This window comes from Trachymyrmex cornetzi, unplaced genomic scaffold, assembly GCF_001594075.2.
Source record: "Trachymyrmex cornetzi isolate Tcor2-1 unplaced genomic scaffold, Tcor1.1 scaffold248, whole genome shotgun sequence".
Taxonomy (NCBI): domain Eukaryota; kingdom Metazoa; phylum Arthropoda; class Insecta; order Hymenoptera; family Formicidae; genus Trachymyrmex; species Trachymyrmex cornetzi.
In genome coordinates this window covers 220,106-243,635 of record NW_017297144.1, presented here as the reverse complement: position 1 = coordinate 243,635, position 23,530 = coordinate 220,106, and the positions used below count along the sequence as shown (strand labels likewise).

Sequence of the window (23,530 nt, the reverse complement as noted above, 5' to 3'; positions counted from 1 at the left end):
CTTGAACATAAATTTCATAAAACACTAGGTCAATATACGAATTTCTTATAAGTAAAAGTGATTACTCGTTCCATAAAGTAAAAAGCAAAGACGGAGATATAAATTATAATCCTTTGCTAAAATTAAGAGGTTCGTAAAAAGTGGAGCTGATTTGAGAGAGAGAGATTCGTATATTGAGTGCCTGTATATAATTAATTAGAGAAGCGAAGAACATCTGGGTTTCAACTTTTATGCATTAGACAGATTTCTCTCTCTCTCTCTCTCTCTCTCTTCTCTCTACTCCAAATGCCCTTTAATGATTTGTGAGGTAATCACATTGCCGGCCGCTCCATGTGGCTCCATGCTCCATGATTTATTCAACGCTCTGCTATATACAGTATATACGAGAACAGAGAGTGCTGCCAGCTGCCACTCGAGATTCGAGATCTGTATTTCGTCGACAGCTTTCAGCTGTTGATAACAGGTAATGATTTAAATGTAGAATGTTGAGTCTTGAATTGATATCACACGCACACTGATATGTATTATTTTTTATCCTTTGTAGGACTAGACATCAATCACGTTTGTACAGCTGAAATAAATATTTATCGAGTCGAGCATCGTGCCTTATTTATTCTTACAGCCAAAAATCTGATGGTTCTCGCTAAACGTGAATATATATGTACAAATAACAGAACTTGGAAGAGAGAACTTGGATATCCTCTCTTCCAAATCTTTCTTCGACTTCTGAACAAATATAAAATCAGTTTGTTGAGAAGCGAAATGTCCAGACGCGATGCATTCCACCCGGAAGCGAGACCACGCAGTGAGGTCAGGCACGCGGACGGTCGCGGCCGCGCCGTGCTGGCCTCACAGCTGATGCGCGGTGACGTCACTACCAACAAAGCCATGCGCGCTCGCCGCTCGGCACTCGGCTGACTCGGCTGACTCGGCTCGGCGGCGAAGCGCGAGCGAGTCGCAGGCAGCGGACCGAGCGGACGCGGGAGTCGGGAGTCGGGACGCTGGACGCGCACTACACATTCGGTTCGGCGTCCGCGGACACGGCGAGGTGCGCCCTGCCGCCTGCGCCGTCTCGGTGTTAACGAGCTACGAGTGTCGCTCCAGTCCGTCGTCATTATTGTCGTCCTCGCCTAGCTGTCAGGCCCAGGATGCCGTTCATATCCAAGGACTGGCGCAGCCCAGGCGAGGAATGGGTCAAGACGGTCGAGGGATGGGAGAAGAAGAAGATCCTCGAATGCGCCAACAACAAAACCCTCTCGCTTCTCCTACGGTACGTCATTTCATTATTCTCCCTCGCTCCATCCAACAACGCTCTCTTTCTCTCTTCCTCTCACGCTCGTCGCCTTCGTTCTTTGTCCGTTTCGCGACTCCGCGCGCGCGGCGCACAGCTGTTACTTACGTTATGGTTTACATCGATCCGATGACTGACAGCTCCGTTTGTTTACATGCGAGCGCGAGCATTATCGCGCGCGGAGTAGCTACTTGGCTACTCGCCGATTCCATTTATTGTTTCGCGAAAACCAAGTGCACCCGATCGTGCATGAGTCTTATCTCCTTTTGTTTTATGTCCAACGAACGATGAAGATGTGTCGAATGAAATATATTATTACTTATAGGGCACTCTGGTAATATTCTCAAACGCAGCCTAGGTCTATTCTTTGCAGTTCGACTAATGTATGCAACACTCGTTGAATTTAAAACGAAATAGATATAGATACTTGTAACATATATTAATATTAGTATATCAAGTTTGAGGAAAACGATCGAAAGTTTGGTGCAGCGACAAAGAACCAGTTAAATTACTGTTATTCACGATCTCTTGAGATCGAATCTTTCGTTGTGGTTGCTACATGTTTGCATTTTGACTTTTTTTTCGTTTGACAGCGCATCATGGTCTTCATGTAACAGCAGTATAATTAATTCCACGCAACACATATACGTCTAAATCAAACAAGATAAGAACGTTAATGTTACTTGATTGCTACCCGAGTTTAATAACGTTCACCAGCTCGTGCTAGAATTTACGATGATCTGCAGGCAGACGAACAGGCAGTGTCCTTGCGCGAGTCGATTGCTGATCCTGCGGCGCGACCCGCGGCCGCGGGTGATACCATGTTATCCGGCTAGCTCACGCGAGTTGCGATACAGATGATTTTCAAGTTTGCGTGCAGAGTAGCGCATAACATTATTCAAATTGATCTGCAATACGTAATACATGTAATATGCTACGCAAACTTACTATGTTTGTTTCTCTTGGCTCTTTTAGTTTTCATTTCAAAAGTAGCCACCAAGTAGCCACCATGGTTACTCCTAAAATGCGAATCGAGTCGAGATATACTTTTATTCACTTTTGCATCAATTCTACTTCGTGCTTCGAGCCGAATGCCAAAATATCAATATTATATAGAATTAATACAATACTGAAGTAAATGTGTCTGAATATAAAATCGCTGCTCTTTCGAGAGAATGGCAATTGCAGGAAAACGGGCAGTAGGACAGACCTATTGTATCGTCCAATTACTTTTCATTATCGTTATCTCATCGTTCTTTGGGTTGACATGATTGAGGCTCGAATTGATCGCCGATGCTCCGCGCTGCGGCTTGTGGGTGATGCCATTTCTCGTCGTACTTTTTCGTCGACACAAAACTAACTTTATCTGTCTAAACGTTATAAACGTATTTCTAAAATAAAAATCGAGATTTGTAATATTCCAACTTATATAGGCTTAAACTGTTTTCAGTTGTGTTTTACCCTCGAATTAAAATTCTATTTAATTCGAAGGCAAAATCCAAGTAATCTCCCGTTAGCGACATTAATTATGCATCTGACATTTTCTCAATTTGCAATAGAAAATAAATCTGAAAACTTGTTTCTCTCTTTAATAGCACTGATTGGAAATAAAAAAATTATTTTGCAGTCACCTCGATGCTATATCACGCGCAAAAATCAAGTAACAAGGCACGCTCGTATCGAAACCGATTCACGTACGTCTACAGATTTTTATCTACGCGATCAACCTGAACGTTTCGCACTGGGATATTGATCGAAAATCGCGAGAATGGTATCGGGCCGTTGTGTATAAAAGTGAATCTACTATTTTCTTTATTTTATACACGCGACAACGTTACATCTCGTGAAAGAGTTTACACCCATTTACGTTTCTTAACATTTACTTTCCTAAGAATTAATTGAATGTTAGTAAGATTTATTTATTATTTAGCCTTGCTAACTAAGTCTGTATTGTTTTTCTTCTGAGAAAGAACATTGATTCCACTTGAGAGTATTCGACAATAATAGTAGCTGATATGTTTGAACTGCGTCATATTCTTCCAACATCTTGATTTTTAAAGGAAAAACATAATATATAGAATTTAAATTATTATAAGCTATAGAACGCGTGAATTTTAATTTAGTTCTTTCAGAATTAAATCGTCGCAAGTAGACTGCAGAATACGTGCATACTGGAAATAAGAGAATAGTGTTTAATTTTAAGATATTAAAATGTTTTGTTCTTGTCTCTATCTTTAAACACTTAAAGATGTTTTAGTTTTAAACTTTTTCCGTAAACAAAACACTATAGATATAAAATACATAGTGTTTTCAATCCAAACACGTAGTGTTTTGTCTATTGAAAAAATTTAAAATTAAAACATCTTTAAGTATTTAAAAAATGGAGACAAGAACAAAAACATTTTAATATTTTAAAACTAAACACTTCTTTTTTCAGTGTAATATAAATGTAGAGACTCTTTTCTTCAAGTAAGAAAAACACTGATTTCATCTATGACTACTATTAATAAACATAAAGTAATTATCGTATTTCTACTTTATCTTTAATTTTCTAAAAATGTGTAGTTTATAGTGTGATAACACTTTTAAAAATAGATCTCGCCCAAGCAGGAGATATTGAATGTCTATAAAAATTCTTTGCTAATGATAGAAATTGAGTTAACATATGGTATACTCCAGTTCTATGTATGTTATCTTTTGAAATTGTTCCGTTACTCATTTTTCATTGGAAAAAAAAAAAAAAATGTTATGGTGACCGCAAGTTGCTGTTTCAAAATTGAAGTAACTTAAGACTATCGTTTCGAAATTTAACCAATTTTTATGCTAATGCGAATAGCCTGCAATTATACATATATCTCAAGATCTGTCAAAGACATCGACATATCGTATGTCCTCGGGACGATTGCGCGTCGCGATTTCTTCGACCGGATATTGAGCCCATTGTACTCGTTGCACCAGTTGTGTTTGTGGCCATGACAGGCTTAGATAATTAGAATCGTAGCGCATCCATGCAGCCTGTGTTCGCGAGCGTGCTGTCAAGAATCGCAGCGCGATTCTTTGTTTCCGCTAACGCACACTGCATTTGGATTTTGCAAGCAGCTGTACGCTGTACCGCGTAAATCGTATAGTAAAGATAGAGAGCATATAGAGAGTGAGCGTGGCAAAGCAGACACAGCGCACTTGGTCTATGCAATGCTAGAGATCCCGGATCCGATTCTCAGTAAAACCAAAATATTTTCATACACTCGTGCAGTCTTCTCTCAGAAGGAAGCAGCAGCCCACTGAGATTTATCTTTCTTTGCCAAGAATATTTCTCTAACAAAATTTCGTCGTTCGGAATTGACTAATTAAACTATGGGTCCCATACATGACTGTGTACGCGTGCATCATAGGTCTATGCGAGAGAAGTCACCACTATCCGCTATATAGGACTAATTGTAAGAAAAAGAACAAGTAAACGTACTCCTTGCCGTAACTTATTACTTCTCGTAAATATGAGGGCAATACAACACGATTGATCATTCTTGCCATTTGCGCATGAATTTCGCTTACATCAAATTCGACTCAAGAAATCGCGAGAGAGTAACGCGAATTACAATTGAATCATTTACAGGAACCGCTCAGCGCCATTGTAAAAAGAAATGTGTTTTATTCTTGTCCCCATTTTTCAAACTTAGAGATGTTTTAGTTTTAAATTTTTTTTTTCAATAGACAAAACACTACGTGGTTGGGCGCATAGCGTTTTAAAGCTTAAAGCGATTTCATTATTTCGTTTCATCCAAATTCTCTTTATTTTGCAAATGAATAAAGAAAAATCAACGTGTCATTTCTCGCTTATGACGTCACGATTCCAACATGGCCTCGGCGATTACTCAGGAGCTTTAAACAACTGTCCAAAACTGGGATTCGACTGATTTTTTACACTTGGCCAAAACCTTTCTCTCTTGAGAAGTCAAAGATGCTCGTCGTTTTTTCTCAGAAGAAATACAATACAGCAACTCGCAATACATCAATCGACTCGAAATGCGAACGTGATAATTGCTTCTTATTATTACGCTTCCGTGACGGCTGACAATTTTATAAGATAGTAAAACGTTCAGTAATGCTACTTCTGCGTATTATCTTTGTATGTACAATAGTCTCGACTAAAGCCGAGCCACTTCTTCGTTTTCACCTGAAATCTGATAATTAGTTTGCTCCAAGTTTATCCGATCGATAAACACAAACATTTGACGCTTAACGTACCCTTAATTGCAACTTAACTCCTTAACTCCAACTAACCGATAATTACAACATATCGCACATGAGGCGTGAAAGTTTATTAATTTGTCGAAAATCCGTTATATAGATATATAGCAACAACGTATTTTCTAGAAATAATTATGCGACGTGTACATAAACATCTAATGTTTAAATAATACATAATTAATTGCATTAATTAATAAACATGTTAAATTACGATATATATAATTACTTGAGATCAAAATTTAACAATCCAACTATTTATACCGAGGGTCCCAGAATGACCGCCAAATATTTCGTGTGCTGGTATAGCGGATTGAACTGAGTCGTAAAGTCCTCTACCATTAATTACTAAAAATTGTAGAATATTAGTTTTTAATAATTTTTTACTCAAGCACTATCAACTTTAAAGAAAAAGAGCATGTAACAAAAATTGTTTATTGCGAAAATTGCAAAATTGTAGAGGACTTTTCGACTCGTTGTTAGTTTAGTTTGCTCTACAAACACACACGAAATATTTGGCGGTCATTCTGGGCGGTCACACCCTGCAGTATACAGAATTATTTGCGTTTTATATAAGACTATTATAAATGTATTATAATTCATTTATTTATTTACATTTCGCATACTTATTTTTATTTATTAATAATTCGTTGGAAAACGTATTTGAAATGCAGTTGCACGAAACTCTTTCGTTCGCGCGATGCGGATATATCATGTATATTGCGTTTATTTCTGTTAGATCGCTACCAGACGCTGGCTAACATTTGGCATTTATGTTATTTGAAATATTTATTTTTCAAGCCGTGCGATCTCGCGTTTCTAATTAATACCACGTGCATGCATGCGTGCATGCGTGCGTGCGAGTGCATCCGGATTTTTTTGCGAATACAAGTCTTGAGCATCTGCACAACGCAACAGGCAACCTGCAACACTTTCATTAGTGTATTGCGTTATATCGTAAATATGAGTTATGTTAATTCATGCACATTGAATATTCCAGTTTTATTAACGATGTTATCTATTTTTAGAATAAATATATAATATTCTCTAGTAACAGGGCGATGTTATACAGTACAGGAACATTATATACACAAAATTTTTTTCATTATTAATATGATTTTTACAATGACTATTTCGTAGTTTACATTTGCAAAAATGCAAGTTGTATGAAAAGTATAGTATTGCAGTTCTGTTATAAAATATTCAAGGATGCACGTGTTTTTTTAATTTGACACTCGTTATAATTAATTAAAATATTACCTTATGATATTTCTATTTACATTCTCGAGATGTTTGAATTTTATAAAGGAATGACTACCAATGACTATCATGTGAAACGCAATGGTTGCACAGGAGTTTCGACAGAGCGCTCAACTTCGTTGCGCTTTCTCGCACTCGCTGAAAGAAACCGTCTGATGGCCTAGCTGTTCTTTTCCTTCGCACGTTAGGTAAAAACAAGCTACAGGATTAAAATTAAAATTTAATAGAATTTATATCGGAAGCTCTCTCTCTCTCTCTCTCTCTCTCTCTCTCTCTCTCTCCGAGAAATTAGAAATATCGCTGGAAGCTGGAATAAAAATTCAACAAAACGTGTTATGGCTATGAAACTATATAATAACATCAGTAATGTAAATTATTTGATATAATATTGTTGAAAAGAATGCGGCCTACCAAGTTTATCGAATAATTCAGCAATGCCATGTTAGATTGCACTTATAGGTCCGTATATTCACAGCTCTCGTCTATCGATAAATGCGCGCATTTCTATTTCTGAGATTCTGTAGTATATGTAAACTATATATGTTAAATGCGCACATATCTTGATAAAAGTGTAGTGTAAATGCGGATAAATTTCAATACATGTTAAATAAAATTGACCGTGTTAAAATTAAAAATGTATACAATTTCTTTAGGAAAAGTATACGAACAAATCGTATACTAATTCCGACATTTAGCATTGACAATATTGCGAATCCTCTTTGGATTTGCCTATGCACAGGAACAGTATTTTCGTCGATGATGATGATACATTTTTACGAGCCACTTTTGAAACAGCCGATTTTTGAGCGGTTCGTGAAAATATATATCTTGGTATAGGATCTAGTTAGCTTTAAGCGCTAGATCGCTAGATCCTTTAAGGGCTCGATCGTATTCTCAAAAGGGAAAACTACTGACGCGTGCAATCGTGCATCTTGCCGGTGCGGAAGTGGGTCGCGACCTAGCTATCAACGTGACCTGCGCCAATTCGCGCAAATTCCCCTCACAGGGTATATGTACCTCATGCAGCCTTGATAAATTCGGTTAGACGGTGCGGCTTTTTCGTGTGCATGTGGATTCGACTCGATGCTGTCAGTGTCGACCACGATATGTTGCTTTCGCAATAAAACGCAGCAGCGACGGTAACTCGAGAAATGGTGCGGTACAATGGAAGCGTATCTTGTATTTCTTTTTATTCTTGTACACTTGGTAAAAGACTTTCCTTCAATCTCTTCAACTTTATATAACCCTTCCACATCTTCATCAAATAAAAATGTCGAGTATAGAGTCTCGGAAGAGCTGTCATCCTCAAATAATAAAGAAACAGTGTATCGAGAGAAACCTATGAGGAATACATAACTTATTAAATTTAAAGGCATGTTAATTTATAAAAAATATCTTCGTACTGAGATCGGGGTCGACTTGGTTGTCGTGCGTTAATAGGGCACCTTTTCTGCCGATACTATCACGCCGCGCATGACGCATAATGATCTTGAATCTTGATAGAGTTAGACGAAATGACTGGAAAGTATACGCGGACTGTTGCACGGAAGAATCTAAAAGCTGGTTTTCTCCATTTCCCTCGCCGATGCGCCCGCACCATTATTTCGACGATTCGTAGACGTATAGCCGTCCTACGCGCGTTTTCCCAGCTTGGAAACGGGATTAGACGTGGTGCGCGCACCATGGAAGGGTCGGTGAACTCGATGGAAGTAAAAGTTTCGTATACCAGCCGATTTCTATATTTGCGAATTAATTATTCGCACGTTGCAAAGTAAACGAAAGTGCCGCCACTCTGTACTATATATTATTTCCTTCCGTGCGGGATTATCTCGTGTAAAAAGAATCATTGTTGGATTCTTCTTTATCGCGTTGTCCAGCTTCATATATCAGGCTGGCCTCACTCGCGAACGTTTGTCACGGTACGAGCGTTGCTTAAATTAAAATAAGTACGATCGAAACATTAAACAAGACTATAGTCTTATTGAAAGGAAACAACGAAATGCGTTAGAGCGCTGAAAAGATATATATTGCATATTAAAAGGAAATAAACAAAGACATCGTATATTAAAAGTAGACGTATGTGTATTTATATATTTGACTCTATATATAATGAAAGAAAAAATAGATTTAAAAAATTATCAATAAGGGTATACGTACTTTGTGCTTTACCAAAGTAGCACAATCTAACTTTTTACGCTTGTTTTGCTATTTATTTTTGACTGAAATCGTTAATTAATATATGTACCTACTTGCATGTCTACACATCACCCTGAATCTCTTGTTTGAAAACAGTCTTGTTTTTCACATTTCGAAATGACAGAATTTATTAGGCAGTCATCAATCAAGCTATATCCGATTCGAAACATAGTCTTGTACGCGAATCTCTTTAGATATTCGTTACCAAATTCTGTCATTCCGCTGGATTCCATCTCCGCATCGGACTATACTGAAGCCTATTTTTCGACGACACGTCGAGTCTCTCAAAACTTGCTTTTTTCGAAATTTTTATTTCGATGTATCCAACTCGACTGTTTTATCGTAAAAGTAAACGGCACAATGATGATATTTCGAGTGCAGAGAATGCATTTGTGTACATCAATCTCCGTATATTACAGAGAGCTAAAATAACCGATGTCCTTTTGCATCTCGGAACTAGAAAGAGAATAAAGGAATGAAGAAACCGCAGAACTTTCTAAGCCATACCTATCTCCTATCAACGTATTGTACTTATACCTTTGAAACTATGTCACTCACGACTAATAATTTCTATGTTATAAATATTACCGAGATAATATTTGACCAAGTAAAAGCTTTTTATTATTAATCATAAAATCATAAAATATCTGAGATTATAAATTAAACACTTTTAAAACGCGCGCAAAAGCTATTGTTTTTAATTATTCATTATTCACATACTGTTAATGTTTGCTTAAACATCATCTACTCTCCAACCGGTTTATTATTAGAATAAAACGAACAATCTTGACACCGTGAATAATATGACGTCAATCCGTATATTCCGATATATGATATTTGTCCTTCTACCCTCAAGCCATAGAAGCCATTGACGTGACATTGATCGCTCCAGTTGCAAGTTATCGGTATTACACAGTGGAGGATTTTTCGCATTTACGGTTCGTTGTTTAACACATGTATATGTCTACAATTGATCTCGTAATGAGCGCTACAAGTAGTTATGTAATAATCCTATTGTCTAATGGTACGAAATCTCTCTCTTTCTCTCTGTCGATCTTTCCCGCAACACATATATAAGCTTATTGATATCAAGTCCCCTGTAGTGGTGATTCGACAATCTTAATAAAAGCCCCGAGCCCGGGGCTGATTTGAAAGGGCAAGGGCACGCATCACCGATCGATATATTAAAATGGAAAAAATGTTTTCCCGCATCTAGTCTCGTTCATGCGGAAAAATCACAAATACGTCCCGCACGCGAGGCTGTTTCTACATATATGCGAATATATGCACGAGTTAACATACAAGGTCATCGTTGCGTCCCTATAATAGAACGTTCGTCGCCGTTACTTGCGTAGACAGAATGATAAGCGCGACAAGTCAAGTGCGACGAAATACATCTAGATGTTAAAGAAATAAGAAAAGAATTATTTTTAATATCTTAAGACACTCTCAATTCGAAGATTCATATTTGAAACATTTGAAACATTTGATGTAATGGTAAACTTTTCAAGATTAACAATAATATTTGCTACAAGTTTTTAATACAAAACATCAAATTTGCATTTCTTCATTCGAGAAATAATATTTCTTTTCTATAAGAAAAATTGTGTAGGAGAATCTGTTATAAATGATAAAGTGAAGAAATCTAGTATCTCTCTCAATCTTTATATTCGAATCATCCGAACATGAAACGCGTTCGCTATGTTCTTCTACAATCGAAAATGAAGAATTTTAAACCCTTGGAAGGAATCGAGTTTCTATACAAGTATTTTTATAGCTGAAAGTTTTTATAGCATGAATAATTGCGGAGAAGAAATCGGAACACATTATATACAGCAGAATTTGATTCCTATCTTCGTATCGTAGACTTAATATTTTAAACGGGCTTATAAAAGATTGTATTCAATAAGTATTGATCGCGAGTGTTTTAAAACTTCTAAATTAGAGCAAGAGGATGGCCGCAATTCGCATCCCAACTTTGCGCGATTTAATCTCCGAGAATGAATCTTATGCATGTTGACGCACGTATTCGAACTCTTTCATAAAAAAATAGAATGCACTACTATAATCTAGTGACAGTTAAATAACTAATGTCACGTCTATTAAGAGGTTATAGAGTCATCCTGAGCATGCGTAGCATAGGTATAAACGCGCAGAGCCTATAATGCAATTTGCTGCAATTTCGATGCATTTTTCCGCTTCCTCAAACTTCTCATGTGCCTGCACAATTGAAATAAGAATGTACTGTAGTTGGATGAAAGTGGCTGTTAATCTCTACGCAAGGTGTGTCCACCTTAATTATGATCAACGTGTTATAAAGCAATTACGATCTTTCTGAACGATGGTGAAGGTACCACTCTCGAGACGGATTCGTCGTGGTCTGTTTAAATGCGATTATACCGTAGACACGAACGCCTACGCGTGTTTTTTCCTTCTTTTTTGTCGAATACCAACACGATGATAATATCGGTAACTCGCAGTCACTTAATAGTAAAGTGTGTTTACTTTTTTAAATTTTTTCAAAGTATTATACAGATAAAAATTAAAAGTATAGCTTCCTTTGTAAGAATATTTAAAATCGACATTATATTATAAAAATTGATAATTATATGATCCAATTAGTATCTATATTATTATCATCTAAGCTTGAATTAATTTCAATTAATAATTATTATTGATCTTATATATTTATTACATCATTAGTGTAGAAAATCTTTTAGAAATATTTCAGTAGGATATATTCTTACAAGTACTTTGTGAAACAAAATGCTATACGAAAGACTGTATATAGGAAAACGAATATACGTCCTACGAAGTTGTTTCTTGAACATTATTTTGCCACGATAGTCTTTCCGTAGTCGAACCAAAGCTAACTCCGTTGAGTCGTAGCAACCGCGAGTTCGCTGAAAGTGCTGAAACCGGTCGCGGTGTATTGTGCCATAATTGGGATCCGTATATTAGTACTCTCAGCATCTCGCAGGAAGTACCATATCTTCTTCGCACTTCCATTAGAGGGCATCAGATAAATCATAGATTTATAAGATAAATTATTCGATAGATAAATAAGATAAACGAAATTTTTGTTATTATATTTTATATCATGTGTAGCATGATGAAATATGAAAAAAGTGAACGGATCAACGTGCAAAATTTTTAGTGCAACTTTTATAGTTTAATTTTTTTATAGTTTTTTTTTTAATTGCAAAAACTCTACGTTTGCGCATTGCTTCTCGTTTCAATAAATTCTTTAAATTTAATGACGTATCACGATTAAAGAATACTTTTTCTTACAGCGGCGAAAAAGATGCCGGCGATAAGAAAGAGAAGGACAAGAAGAAAGGTGCGTAGCGTAGCCTATATTGGAAACTTGAGAATTTATCTATTCTAGTCGATGTGAGGCCTTGGTTAGCTATAATTATAAATTCAAGTTCATATTGTAGACTTTTTCCTTCTTTGTGTTTCATTTTGTTGCGATATTAATAATTTGAGTCGGATATTTATCGGAGATCTTCAAGTTATATATATATATATATACATATATAATAATATATAGAGATCTGAAGAAAAAATTTTTTTGTCGAGCAATAAGAGCAGTGTTTTTATGCTCCCCCATAAAGACGACGAACGAAATAACGAGTATTTTTCTTAAATTTCAGAAAACGCCGTCCAACCACATTGTCACATCACGCTGAAGTGTACACGCGAGGTGAGTGACTCCTTTTGGCTTGGTCTTAATTTAGACACAACCTTGTGCAAGAGGAAAGAGACTGCGATTTACCCGATAAAGACAGGTTGAGTGCAGCGAGTAAGAAAAAAGAGCAAAAGATACCAGTAACAAACTGTCGACGAATCTTGTATCTATACGTATATACTTAGACGTCGTAGCGAGCGGAATCGTTTCTATTCGATTCTAAATTTACAGATCGCTGGCTTCAATGGCCTGAGCGACGCCTTGAAGAGGCTGGATTTCCTATCTGCGGTACACGATTGCCGTCGATTCAATTACATAGTCCGTCTCCTGGATCTCTTGGTCAGTCATAGAATGGGCGGTCTTAGCGGATGCGCTCAAAGAGTGCTCTTCAATATGCTCGAGGAAGTCGCTCTGGAAGGTAAAAGTCTTGTTAACATTCGTAAGAATCTTCGAGTAATCCATTGTGAAATTTATCTAGTAATTTCATGATATTTCTCTACTTGTCAACATCTTTTTTTCATCAGAAAGAAAGAGAAAAATTAATTTTCGTTATTCATGTTGAATCGATGGTTGTTTTAGTGTCACTGTCGCAACAACAGACAGGAAGGCTGCGACGTCTCATAGAAAGAGTTCGAGCCTTTAGCGCTGGCTGCTGCTGGGGCGGCAGACCCTTGGGTTCCGTTATCCTGTGGGAGAAACATAAAGCAGCTCTGGAGAGAATATTGCAAATCGCTTCGTCAATCACTATTACCCAGGTAACTATTACCCATCAAAGTTAGGATGGAGTGATTTCAAGGAAATTCGTGATAAAGGTTGATCAATGACGAACGAGTTATTATAGCCGGACGAGGAGCAGCAACCTCAGTGGTCGGATCTGCCGCCTGAGTGCCGTCGAGAGATCCTCCTACGCTTGAGCGACCCTCGAGACATCGAAGCTTCCTCCGAGGCGTGCGAACACCTTGCCGTTTTAGCGCAAGAACAGCGAATCTGGCGCGAGCTTGCCCAATATCATTTTACGCCACAGCAAATTGCTACCACCAGACAGAATAATCCTGGAAAAGACTGGAAAACCATATTTACTATCGCTCGGAGGTACGACTATTTTTTATGCGCGATTGAATCGAGATTACTGCAAACGTCAGTTTATTAGCATTCGTAACTTTGCCAACTTTTGTCAACACTATATTATACGTTTTCTGCATGTCCTCATTTTGCCCAGATTGTTCGGATTGCGAGAGGAGTACGCCGAAATGATACAGTTATGCCGTAATTGCCGCTGCTTATTCTGGCGGTCGCTGGGTCATCCCTGCATCGCAGATCAGGATCCTGCGTTTCAAGAGAAACTCGCGGACGTCGACCAAGCATCTCTCCATGTGCCGATCCCTCCGCAGACCTTTCTGAAATTTTTCTCGCTGTGAAAGCTTAATTTCGAGACACGACTATATCGTAAGAGTTGGTAAGAATGAGTGGTGTATGTACGGAAAAAAGCGGAAGCTGCGACGTAATTACCGCTGTGAATGATTGTTGCTTGACGGGATAAATGCTATACGTATGAAAGATGAAAATAATAGAATGACGTTTAAGAAAGATGTTGCGCTGCATTTAGAGAGACTCTAAAACGTTACCTTCTGAAAAGATATATTTAACTCGAAATATATTCTCTATTTGTTCTCTCAATATACCGTATGAACCTGAAAGATAGATATCGGTATTAGGAATACGTCCTTTGAGAAATTCGACGCCGACCTTAATAAATATCCAGAGGCCTACTTATCTAATGAACGAGCTTGAATATTTAAGAGGCTCAAAAGCTGCCCAGAGCCAGGAAAACACAAAGACACGTGTGCCTGCACAAACGCCACACGATACGTGAATCAATATCTTCTGAAGTTCTAATTTTAATTGCTGAGGAATAATCTTTCTCTCTCTCTCTCTCTCTCTCTCTCTCTCTCTCTCTCTGTCTTTGATCGTTAAGTAATATTCCCTACTGATTTTCACTTCATCAGGCTCATTCTGTATCTTGATCGAGTGCAATTGGTATTTTCTGATCGATGAAATCTCCCATGTAATACGAGATTCCTGGTCTGGTTTCCTTTGCTTCGAGATTCCTGTGGCGTGGATACGTTCTAAGAACGATTAAAGAGGATATTTTCATTATCCTTCGAATTACGGTTGTAGAGAGTAGAAGCTAGTCGTATAACAATGTTGTTTGCAATGAAAAAAAGTCGCGTTTAAAAAGATCGCGTAAGGATAATTATTGATTTATACTGGCATGTTTTCGGTATTATTCAAAGTCGACAAATGACTACGTGTGGTTATGCGGTAGCACCCCTCGAGAGGTACGTCTTCGCTGATAATAGTATCAGTCTTTGCAAGTCTTTCATCGATTTATTAAAATGCTGACGAGAAATCTCGTAGCAGGTTTGGTTTTCTGCAACGAGAACCACTTCTTTTGTTACTTGGAACGAGCTTGATCCTAATTCTTATCAATGAAATTGAGAATTTCATTTTCTTGCGATTGCACTATTGTGCGAAAGCACTCTAAACGTCAAATTTATTATTGTATGTATATATTTTTCGTATACACGATATCGACGAAGACAATCGAATCTATCCTTTTCTTCCATCATTATAAAACATTTCGCTGAACCGACGTTAAGATATAACGCGTGAAAAAAAAAGGCTGTCGTACAAGAACATTTTTAACGCTGTTTCTTGAACGAACATGTATTCAATGTTTTTCGTGATTCTATCGCATTTCGGATTTGCATTTAGATTAATTAACAATGTGAATTCTGGTATTCACGTTATTTTTCTTTTTCCAATGGTATTATAAAATCAGGGAATGGAAGTTACTAGTTACAATTATTGTAACACCGTTATCGTTACTCTGTCATAATAACAATTTGGCAATAACGAATTTTTCTATGGCTGTAACCGTAACATCAGGGTTGGAAAGTCATTCGATCGTTACTTGCAACGAGTTGAAAGTCATTCGTTACTGAAAAAATTAACTTTGTAACTCGTTACTTTTTAGTCATTACTTGTAACGAGTAATGTTACTTTTCAAAGAGACTTTCCCTTAGCGCAATCTCAGCGTTTAGTTAGTTGTTATTACTAGTCATAAACAATTACAATGGTTATGATCAAACTGTATTATATACGTAACGGAACAGTAGTGATTCTTCCATCCCGTGGATAAAACATCCATTATTACAATGGTTATGATCAAACTGTATTATATACGTAACGGAACAGTAGTGATTCTTCCATCCCCATTTGGGTGGATAAAACATCCACCCAAAAGATATTGCGCGTCGACTTTAATTGATAATGTATAAACTATTTTTGTGCAATATTTTTTATTTATTCTTTCTCTTCGCGGTTCTTTTTTACTTTGTGGCGATGTAACGAATGTAATTCTCGATTAATATGTCGCAGGAGAGCTCCAAGGGGCTTCTCTGACCATGCAGAAATCACGTTGCTATTGTGAGTTTTCAAAGGATTCAATTCGACGGTCGTCCGAGCGTTGTGATGAACATGTACATTAAGGATGCCTTCCAACAAGACACATATAACACGGTGCGACACGGTACATCATTACATCTTCGTTGTTCACCAATGTTAAACAAGAATGAGATGTTCACTGGGTTGTATTGGGTCGCTTTTTGGAAGGCACCCTAAGCTATGAAGTTCTAAGTGGTTGTAGTTGTAAGAATTAACCAATCACAGTCAAACATGAGGAAAATATTTGATTCCGATTGGTCAATTCTTACAACTATAACCAGTTACAACTACGCTTATGCAATGATAGAATGGGCTGTACCTAACTTACAAAGTACAAAACGTGAACAATTATTATTGTGTCAATCAAGAGCAGATGCGTACATGGACCTCCGAATCTTGTCGTCGCTTATACAGGGTAGAGAAATAACGTACATTTGAACTTTTGGTGTTTTGTATGTTTATTTTGCAAGATAGGCCCTATATTTGCGTTACTTATCGCACGATGTTCAATGTTGCGTACATACGTTCATTCATTCAAGCTGTAAGCCGTGTCAACGTGTTTTTAAGAAAGACCTAAGTTACGATACATAATGTGTATTAATAAGGGAAAAAGAAAAGAGAAATTGCACTGCTGTATACCTAAATCGGAGAATGAAAAATCATACTGCCAAAGCCGGATGCTATTGCATTTACACCAGAAACAATGCGACGTTTATGCAAAACCTTTTCTGCGCAGCGATGACAAGGAACGTTTTTTTGATATTCGCCGTTTTATTCGTAGTCGAAACTTGCAAACCGCTGCATGACTTAAGATGTATACTGACCTAGTCACTAAGGAAAGGCGACTCTAAAAACAAGTGGCGGCAAACTCGAGAGAGATATATGTTCGAGAATCATTTGGCAGCTCACTATGTACTATATTAATCCAACGAACTTGGTCTCTGTAAGGTGTGTACATACAAATATATGATTATATCGAAGCGGATTCTTGCGATCGGGATTATTTTATTTACGTAAACAGATGTGTAGAGCAGTGTTGTGCAAAATGCTTCAAAATAAACTTTATTTAAATATATATATACGTGAAGTCGCTAATCGATTAATGAATCCTCGTCTTTGCAACACCAAAGAGAATTCTGAGAGAGGACATGAGGATGCCTTCTGAAGAAGTGAATGTTTGGATATTCAAACAAGTTAATTTAGCGAATTTTGTCTTATAATATGCGCCTACATAAAAATGGAATTACGAAATTATATTTTTTTAATGCAGATTTTCAGCCCGTTTTTACCAAACATAATTACTAGTACGTAAGTATGTCCCAAAGTCTCTATAATTACGCTCCCCTTATACCCCTTGCCGTTTAGATATCCTACTATTGTGTATGAAAAATTCTTTAAACTTACGTATAATGCCGATCATAATGCTCGGTAAAATAACTGTTATGACTTATTTAAAAAATACAATAAAAATATAATAAAAAATATAAAATAAGTTTCAGAAATTTATTTAAAATATAAAATCGTAAGAATCGGTAAAAAATTGATACGACTTGGTTAAAAAATACAAAATAGATTCGGGAAACTTATTTAAAACACTAAGTAAGAAATAAATCAGAAGTGTAGTTATTTAAAATAATAAATAATAAATAAACTAAATAATTCTTATATCTTTTTATTTAGAGTGTATACTTTAAATAACTTTATTTAACCCCTTTAATATATACTCAGTAGTTTTGGATATATCCTCATTTACTATATACATGTTAGGTTCTGAATTAATTTTCATCACTTTTACAAGAGTATAAAAATTATTAAACGATTTTTATGGCATTTATATATTTTGGCATTTTTAGAAAGTATTTGTAAAGTTGTATATTTATAACAAATTGTATATGGCTCCTTATATGGAAATAAATCAGGTGCTCCTGATGGAAGTAAATCGCTGAAATCGCTGAAATAAATCCATAAAATTAGTAGAGATTCCACGATTTCAGCGATTTATTTTCATCAGAAGCACCGAAAAAAAATGGATATTGTTTACATCCACTTCTTCAGAGGGCAATATTGCGCGGAGGGATTTTTGCGGTGAACATTATTAACAGAAAAAAAAGGCCCTTATGTGCTCTCTCAGGTTTCTCCCTGCTGGCACGATTATTTTAAAAAACTGAAGTTTCAATCGATATTTTTCTCTCTAAACGATTCCTTTTCAACCATCTTCGCCTGGGCTTGACATTTACGTATACTGGTATATATATATATAAACTGGAAGAAACCATTAAAAAAACTGATTTTATTTCATTACAGCCTCACCTCAGGATCACGTTGAAACTCAATGAAATTGATAATTATATCTGTTAAACTAACCAAATTAATCTTGTTCATTTAATTGGATCATGATATTGTGGGATTTTGCCAGAAATACTCCAACGATCCCACATTTCCGTTCTATAGACAAAGAGAGTTTCACTTGCGTTTGAATTACGCTGGAGAATTCGCAAAGAGAACATCAGAATTAAAGTGTTTCTCTTTTACCGACGAAATATTATCAACGTCCGCTAAAAAAGCTAGTATCGTATCATCTGAGACAGATTAGCGTGGAATTGTAATTTTCTGATGCATGCGAAGTTAGGTAGTGCAGTTGTGCAGTGACTAAAGTGCGTTCCATTTCACGCGCATGGTGTCCATAATATATCATTTCATCCTTGTTGTTTCATCCTGAATATTAAAGAAAGATAAAATAATACATCATGCGCATCATGAAATGGAGTACATTCCTAGGATCCCCAGCATCTCCAGTAATGCGCCGCGCGCAGTTTCGCAATTTCGCCGAGTTTCGCGCAGTTCTTCGGGTATTTCAGGGCATTCGCGGGAATCACGACTTTCCCAGGGTTTCTCGCTGCTTTCGTAGATTTTTCAAATCCTGTGAAAGTCGGTTTTTTATGAGCTATAGACAGCTGTTGACACAATCGGGAAAGCAGTGGAAGCATCATCGATGATAAAAGGATCTTATGAAAAACTGAACCCAAATCGGTCAACCGAGGAAAATGTCTAACGAGAAATCAGTGAAGGGTATTACTGTCTTCAGCAGAGTGGAATATGACAACCACCAAAAATCCCTCTCGACGAAAAAGGAATGGCCTGGTATCAACATCAGAACTGGTGAGGACAAATTTATTCGGTTAGAACACCTAAAAATAACATTGATGATGGTTTCCAGCAAGAGGCATACCTAGTATAATAACACAGTGATCATTTCATCTTGATTTGGTAAACAATAAAGATATAATGATCACTATGATACACAATAGGTTTTTTCACGCCACATGCTTCAACATAGCTTCTACTCATTCCAGCAAACGCATTGGAGTGAATAGGAGCGATGATAAGAGCATGTTGGAGCATATGAGCAGTTGAACATACAATGCAAACAAACTTATGTCATCTATGACCACGTGTATACTGCACTGCAGTGCATTAATTCGCTAAGTCATAGTAGCAGCCCAACTTATCGACATTTATTTTTTACTCAAATACTATCAACTTTACAGAAAAAGTACAAGAGACAAAAATCATTTATTTTTTTTTCATAGAACTCTAAGAATTTTTTATTTTTTATCAACTTTTTAGTACTGCATTTTCTTATTTTTAAGTAAGTCGGGCTGCTACTATGACCTGGCGAATTAATGCACTGCACTGTATATGGACATCTTTAATCAGGTTTAATAACATCCGTAGTTACAAAACTGGTCAATCATAGTTATTCCTCTAAAGAATGGAGTGACTGTGTTTCTTGCTGGAAGATACCCTAGGTACTAACATGTGCTATATTACATTTATATTATTAAGTGAGAAATTATAACTTTAATGTAACGTTATTGTTAATTTGTGTTGTACAGGGTGTTATTCAAGTCCTTGGGCATGTGACAATGTCGATTCTATTTTCAGATTCACGAACGACGTTGAATATACCGGTGCTCATCATGGAACTATACCGATTAGTACCCTACAAAGAAGGCCGCTATATAGATTTTCATCCATTTAATATGCCTCACATTAAAGTACATAAAATCGAACTAGTTGGAATTGTTATGCATGTTAAGCATAATGTTAATAATCTGTTTCTGACAAGTAAGGAAAGAAGCTTATTACTTATTTTTAGCACAATTTCTTGTACTGTCCTTCTTTTTTTTCTCCAGTGTGGAGAGAAAAAAAAGGAAGATAAATTGTGCAACAAGTTCAATTGAAAAGAATAGACCTAAAGTATGAGCAACAAGTTTAACAATATTCAAGAAGACACTTGAACTCTGGGATTCTCTTACAGTTGAGGATGGGACAGGAGTGGTACAGGTTAATTATAAATTGGAACAATATATGTACTCGTTGGAAAAACGGCAGGAAATTGATAAGAAATACAGGAACCAAGCTGAAAATGTAAGGACAAGTGAGGCAAAAGCGAGTAGAAGCTGTTCAAACAAGTTTCCTGAGACACGTCCAAAATTCTCTTATCCACGTGATGCATCTTTACATGATATAGCTGTAAGAATTTAATAGTAAATTCGATCACTTGTGCTACACTGGATTAGTGCACATTAATAGTTACTTTATATAAAGCATCTAAATGTAATGACATAATGTAATCAATTTTGAAATATATATTTTGTTAAATAACATGACAATAATATTATTGATATTTAATTGTTTAAAATATCTATTCACATTTTTAATTTTGCTCATTTCATGTATAACAGTTTTAGTGCTCTAATTTAGTATAATGCAAGTGAACTCGCTATAAGAGAATTTATAAATTTGTAAATTATAAAATCAATAAATTCTATGATTTGTATGTATTTATTGCAACAGTATAGATAAATTATTTCTAATGGTAGGTTCTGGAGAACGAGTGGTGGTCAGAGACGAATGGTGGTTTGTTGGGTAAAGAAATTCAACCGTTTGACTACGTATATGTCACTGGATACCCGTGTCTCGACTCAAACTTTCAAAAGATACCAGAACAGATTACTGCAGAGTTTATCGAGAATGCAAGACTGACTGTGTTTGCAATGTCTGTCACGTGCACCTCTGAGGAGATGTACAATAAAAAGTTGTTGATGTGGATTAACACCACTATTTGCCAAAGGTACACAGGAAATAAAGGCTGTGCATATACTAGAAAAAATAAATAGTGAAGTTTATAAAAATTTTATTGAGATTATGTAATGTATTCTTAAAGATTTTTGTATATTGTTAAATACTATTCTATCAAGTTATGTGAATTTCCTTCAACACCTAAGATATTGAATTCAATCATAGTAGCACAATTCGAGTTCTCACAGAAATTAATTGGCTTTAATATCTTTCTTACATTCTCTCTTGTTTCTTCTTCTGATATATTCGGAAACACATGTGCACTAAAAAACATTGCAAAGATGGAAAGATTTGAGACGTAGGCTGCTTTCCTTTTAAAAGAGACGAATGTCATTGGCTGCGTTCAGCAAAGAAAGCAGCTTTGCAATTGTAAAATTCTTCAATATGATTGGTCTTGCCCTTAGTTCCTCATTGGATCTAAATGTATAAACCAATCGTATTCAAGAATTTTACAACAGTTGCAAAGCTGCTTTTTCTACTGAACGCAGCCATTCTATCTTCGACTGTTTTCCCTAGGGAAACGCAATTTAAATGTCATTTTATCCTTGTTCTTATACCCACTTCCACTGTAGACCAACTTTAATCTTGATTTAATTTTCCATGGTATTTTTAGGCTTTAAGACCTGGTTCCACCAATGTAAGATTAACTTTAATCTTAGTTTAACGTATTTATCTTACTTTTTAATTTTTAAAATTAGAAAAAGATATAAGAGAGTAAAAAATTGAACCGAGATTAAATTAATCTAAGAATTAGAAAAAAAGATGGAGAATAAATTGAATTGAAATTAAAGTTAATCTACATTAGTGGAAATGATTAAAAAAGCATTAGCATTCAATAAATAAGGATAGGATACTTGTGAGGACTGTCTTCTAAAAGGAAAACAGCCTTTGTTATTCATTGAGTGCCCGTTTCTATCAATATATAGCTTAATGCTTAATAATGACTTAAATCTGGCTTCAATTTACTCTTCATCTTTTCAATTCTTAAAATTAGAAAAAAATGAAGAATATTAGTAGAACCCAAATTAAAATTGGAATAACATTGGTGGACATACGTTTCCTAGAAAAAAAAAAAGCAGCCAGTCTGCGGCTTCAGAATTGCTGAAAATTTGCTGGGAATTTATGGAATACACAGGTAAAATGCTAGTGTAGTCCATTCTTAACAGATGCCGCCGCACATCTCTGATCTGATGCAACCTTTCCGGCACTAGTCTCCCGACTCCCGCTTCGACGTTTCTCGGTCTCGTTTCGTCGTAATCGCCGCGAACGAGAACTGAGATTACTGAGAAGTCAGAGAAAGCAGAGAAACCGTGGGCGCGCGCCCCGTCGTTCCTATTGTCCGCTTTTGTCTGCCCACCGTTCATCGTTCGCGAGTGGACGTCCCAGTGTGTGGTGCGTGTGTGTGTGTGTGCGCGCAGTGCACGCTTCGCCTGCCTGAGGATGGCTGCGATGCTGTCCAATTGTTCGCGGTTCGCGCCTCGCGTAATCACGCGAAGTAGCGTGTTGCGGGCCGAGGTGAGTACGATGAGCGTACAACGAGCCGCTTCTTCCCTTGTCCGCCCTTGTCCACGGTAGCGGCTGCTGATGTTCGACACTTTACTCGTCCTGGATTAATTCAAAGGGTGCTCGCCGCCGCGAGTCTAGGTTCTGTTTGCTCGTCAAGATTCGTTAGAATCTCCCCTGGCTTTTCATATCGCGACGACGGTTATTACATAATGCGTCCATCTCTCGATCCGATAATATCCAATTGTGACTCATGCGGATTGACACAGTCTGTCAATCAAGCGAAAAGTTTCCCTTGTCACCTGCGGGATAAATCAGGCTGTGATAAGCACCTGGTGCTTATACCCCGCTTGTTTGACATTGACTCTTTCTTTTCTCGCTCTTTTCATTATTGAAGCAAAGACTATTTTTATCCCTGGCAAGGCCACTGTACCATGCATTTCATAAGATCAATCGCTCTTTTTTTATCTAAAAATCAAGCCGTTTTTAAGCAATATATTGCTGTATGTACTAAACTAAATACATTGTCGGCTAGAAGAATAAGACTAACTAGCTCCTGCATTCATTCTTTTTGCAGGTTGCGAGATCGTTGTGTACTCAAGGTAAGGTTAATAAGAGATGATAAGACACTGATAAGGCTGATGACTTGTACAGGGTGGGCCATCTATTGGTACGTTTTTAAAAATGCGATC

At 36.8% G+C, this 23,530-nt stretch overlaps 3 protein-coding genes across 3 annotated transcripts in view; all 3 read left to right on the top strand.

Moving 5' to 3' along the window:
- The first annotated feature begins 970 nt into the window (after positions 1-970).
- LOC108761364 (F-box only protein 32) lies at positions 971-15,876 on the top strand. Its single transcript, XM_018507842.1, has 7 exons — positions 971-1,270; positions 12,286-12,332; positions 12,649-12,698; positions 12,915-13,101; positions 13,263-13,438; positions 13,525-13,775; positions 13,903-15,876. Exons 1-7 carry the CDS (start codon positions 1,149-1,151, stop codon positions 14,099-14,101), a joined length of 1,032 nt encoding a protein of 343 aa, XP_018363344.1. The 5' UTR covers positions 971-1,148; the 3' UTR covers positions 14,102-15,876.
- A 3,051-nt stretch (positions 15,877-18,927) lies between these two features.
- LOC108761382 (uncharacterized) lies at positions 18,928-21,373 on the top strand. The gene is made up of 4 exons (XM_018507876.1): positions 18,928-19,349; positions 20,136-20,318; positions 20,512-20,726; positions 21,077-21,373. The coding sequence occupies exons 1-4, from the start codon at positions 19,235-19,237 to the stop codon at positions 21,371-21,373; spliced, it is 810 nt and encodes a 269-aa protein (XP_018363378.1). The 5' UTR covers positions 18,928-19,234.
- Positions 21,374-22,505: 1,132 nt separating this feature from the next.
- The window catches only part of LOC108761466 (dihydrolipoyllysine-residue succinyltransferase component of 2-oxoglutarate dehydrogenase complex, mitochondrial), a 6,089-nt gene continuing 5,064 nt past the window's right edge, over positions 22,506-23,530 (top strand). Inside the window, exons 1-2 of the mRNA XM_018508046.1 lie at positions 22,506-22,850; positions 23,416-23,440. Coding sequence (XP_018363548.1) covers positions 22,776-22,850; positions 23,416-23,440 — 100 coding nt within the window. The 5' untranslated portion in view covers positions 22,506-22,775. The remainder of the gene's footprint in view (positions 22,851-23,415; positions 23,441-23,530) is intronic.

Bases quoted from the DNA above. Each gene is read 5' to 3' on its own strand.
- LOC108761364 (XM_018507842.1), top strand. From the start codon at position 1,149: ATGCCGTTCATATCCAAGGACTGGCGCAGCCCAGGCGAGGAATGGGTC. The intron at 13,102-13,262 runs GTAAAAGTCTTG...TGGTTGTTTTAG, and splicing joins CGAGGAAGTCGCTCTGGAAG to TGTCACTGTCGCAACAACAG. The intron at 13,439-13,524 runs GTAACTATTACC...GAGTTATTATAG, and splicing joins CGTCAATCACTATTACCCAG to CCGGACGAGGAGCAGCAACC.
- LOC108761382 (XM_018507876.1), top strand. From the start codon at position 19,235: ATGTCTAACGAGAAATCAGTGAAGGGTATTACTGTCTTCAGCAGAGTG. The intron at 19,350-20,135 runs GTGAGGACAAAT...TTCTATTTTCAG, and splicing joins TGGTATCAACATCAGAACTG to ATTCACGAACGACGTTGAAT. The intron at 20,727-21,076 runs GTAAGAATTTAA...TTCTAATGGTAG, and splicing joins CATCTTTACATGATATAGCT to GTTCTGGAGAACGAGTGGTG.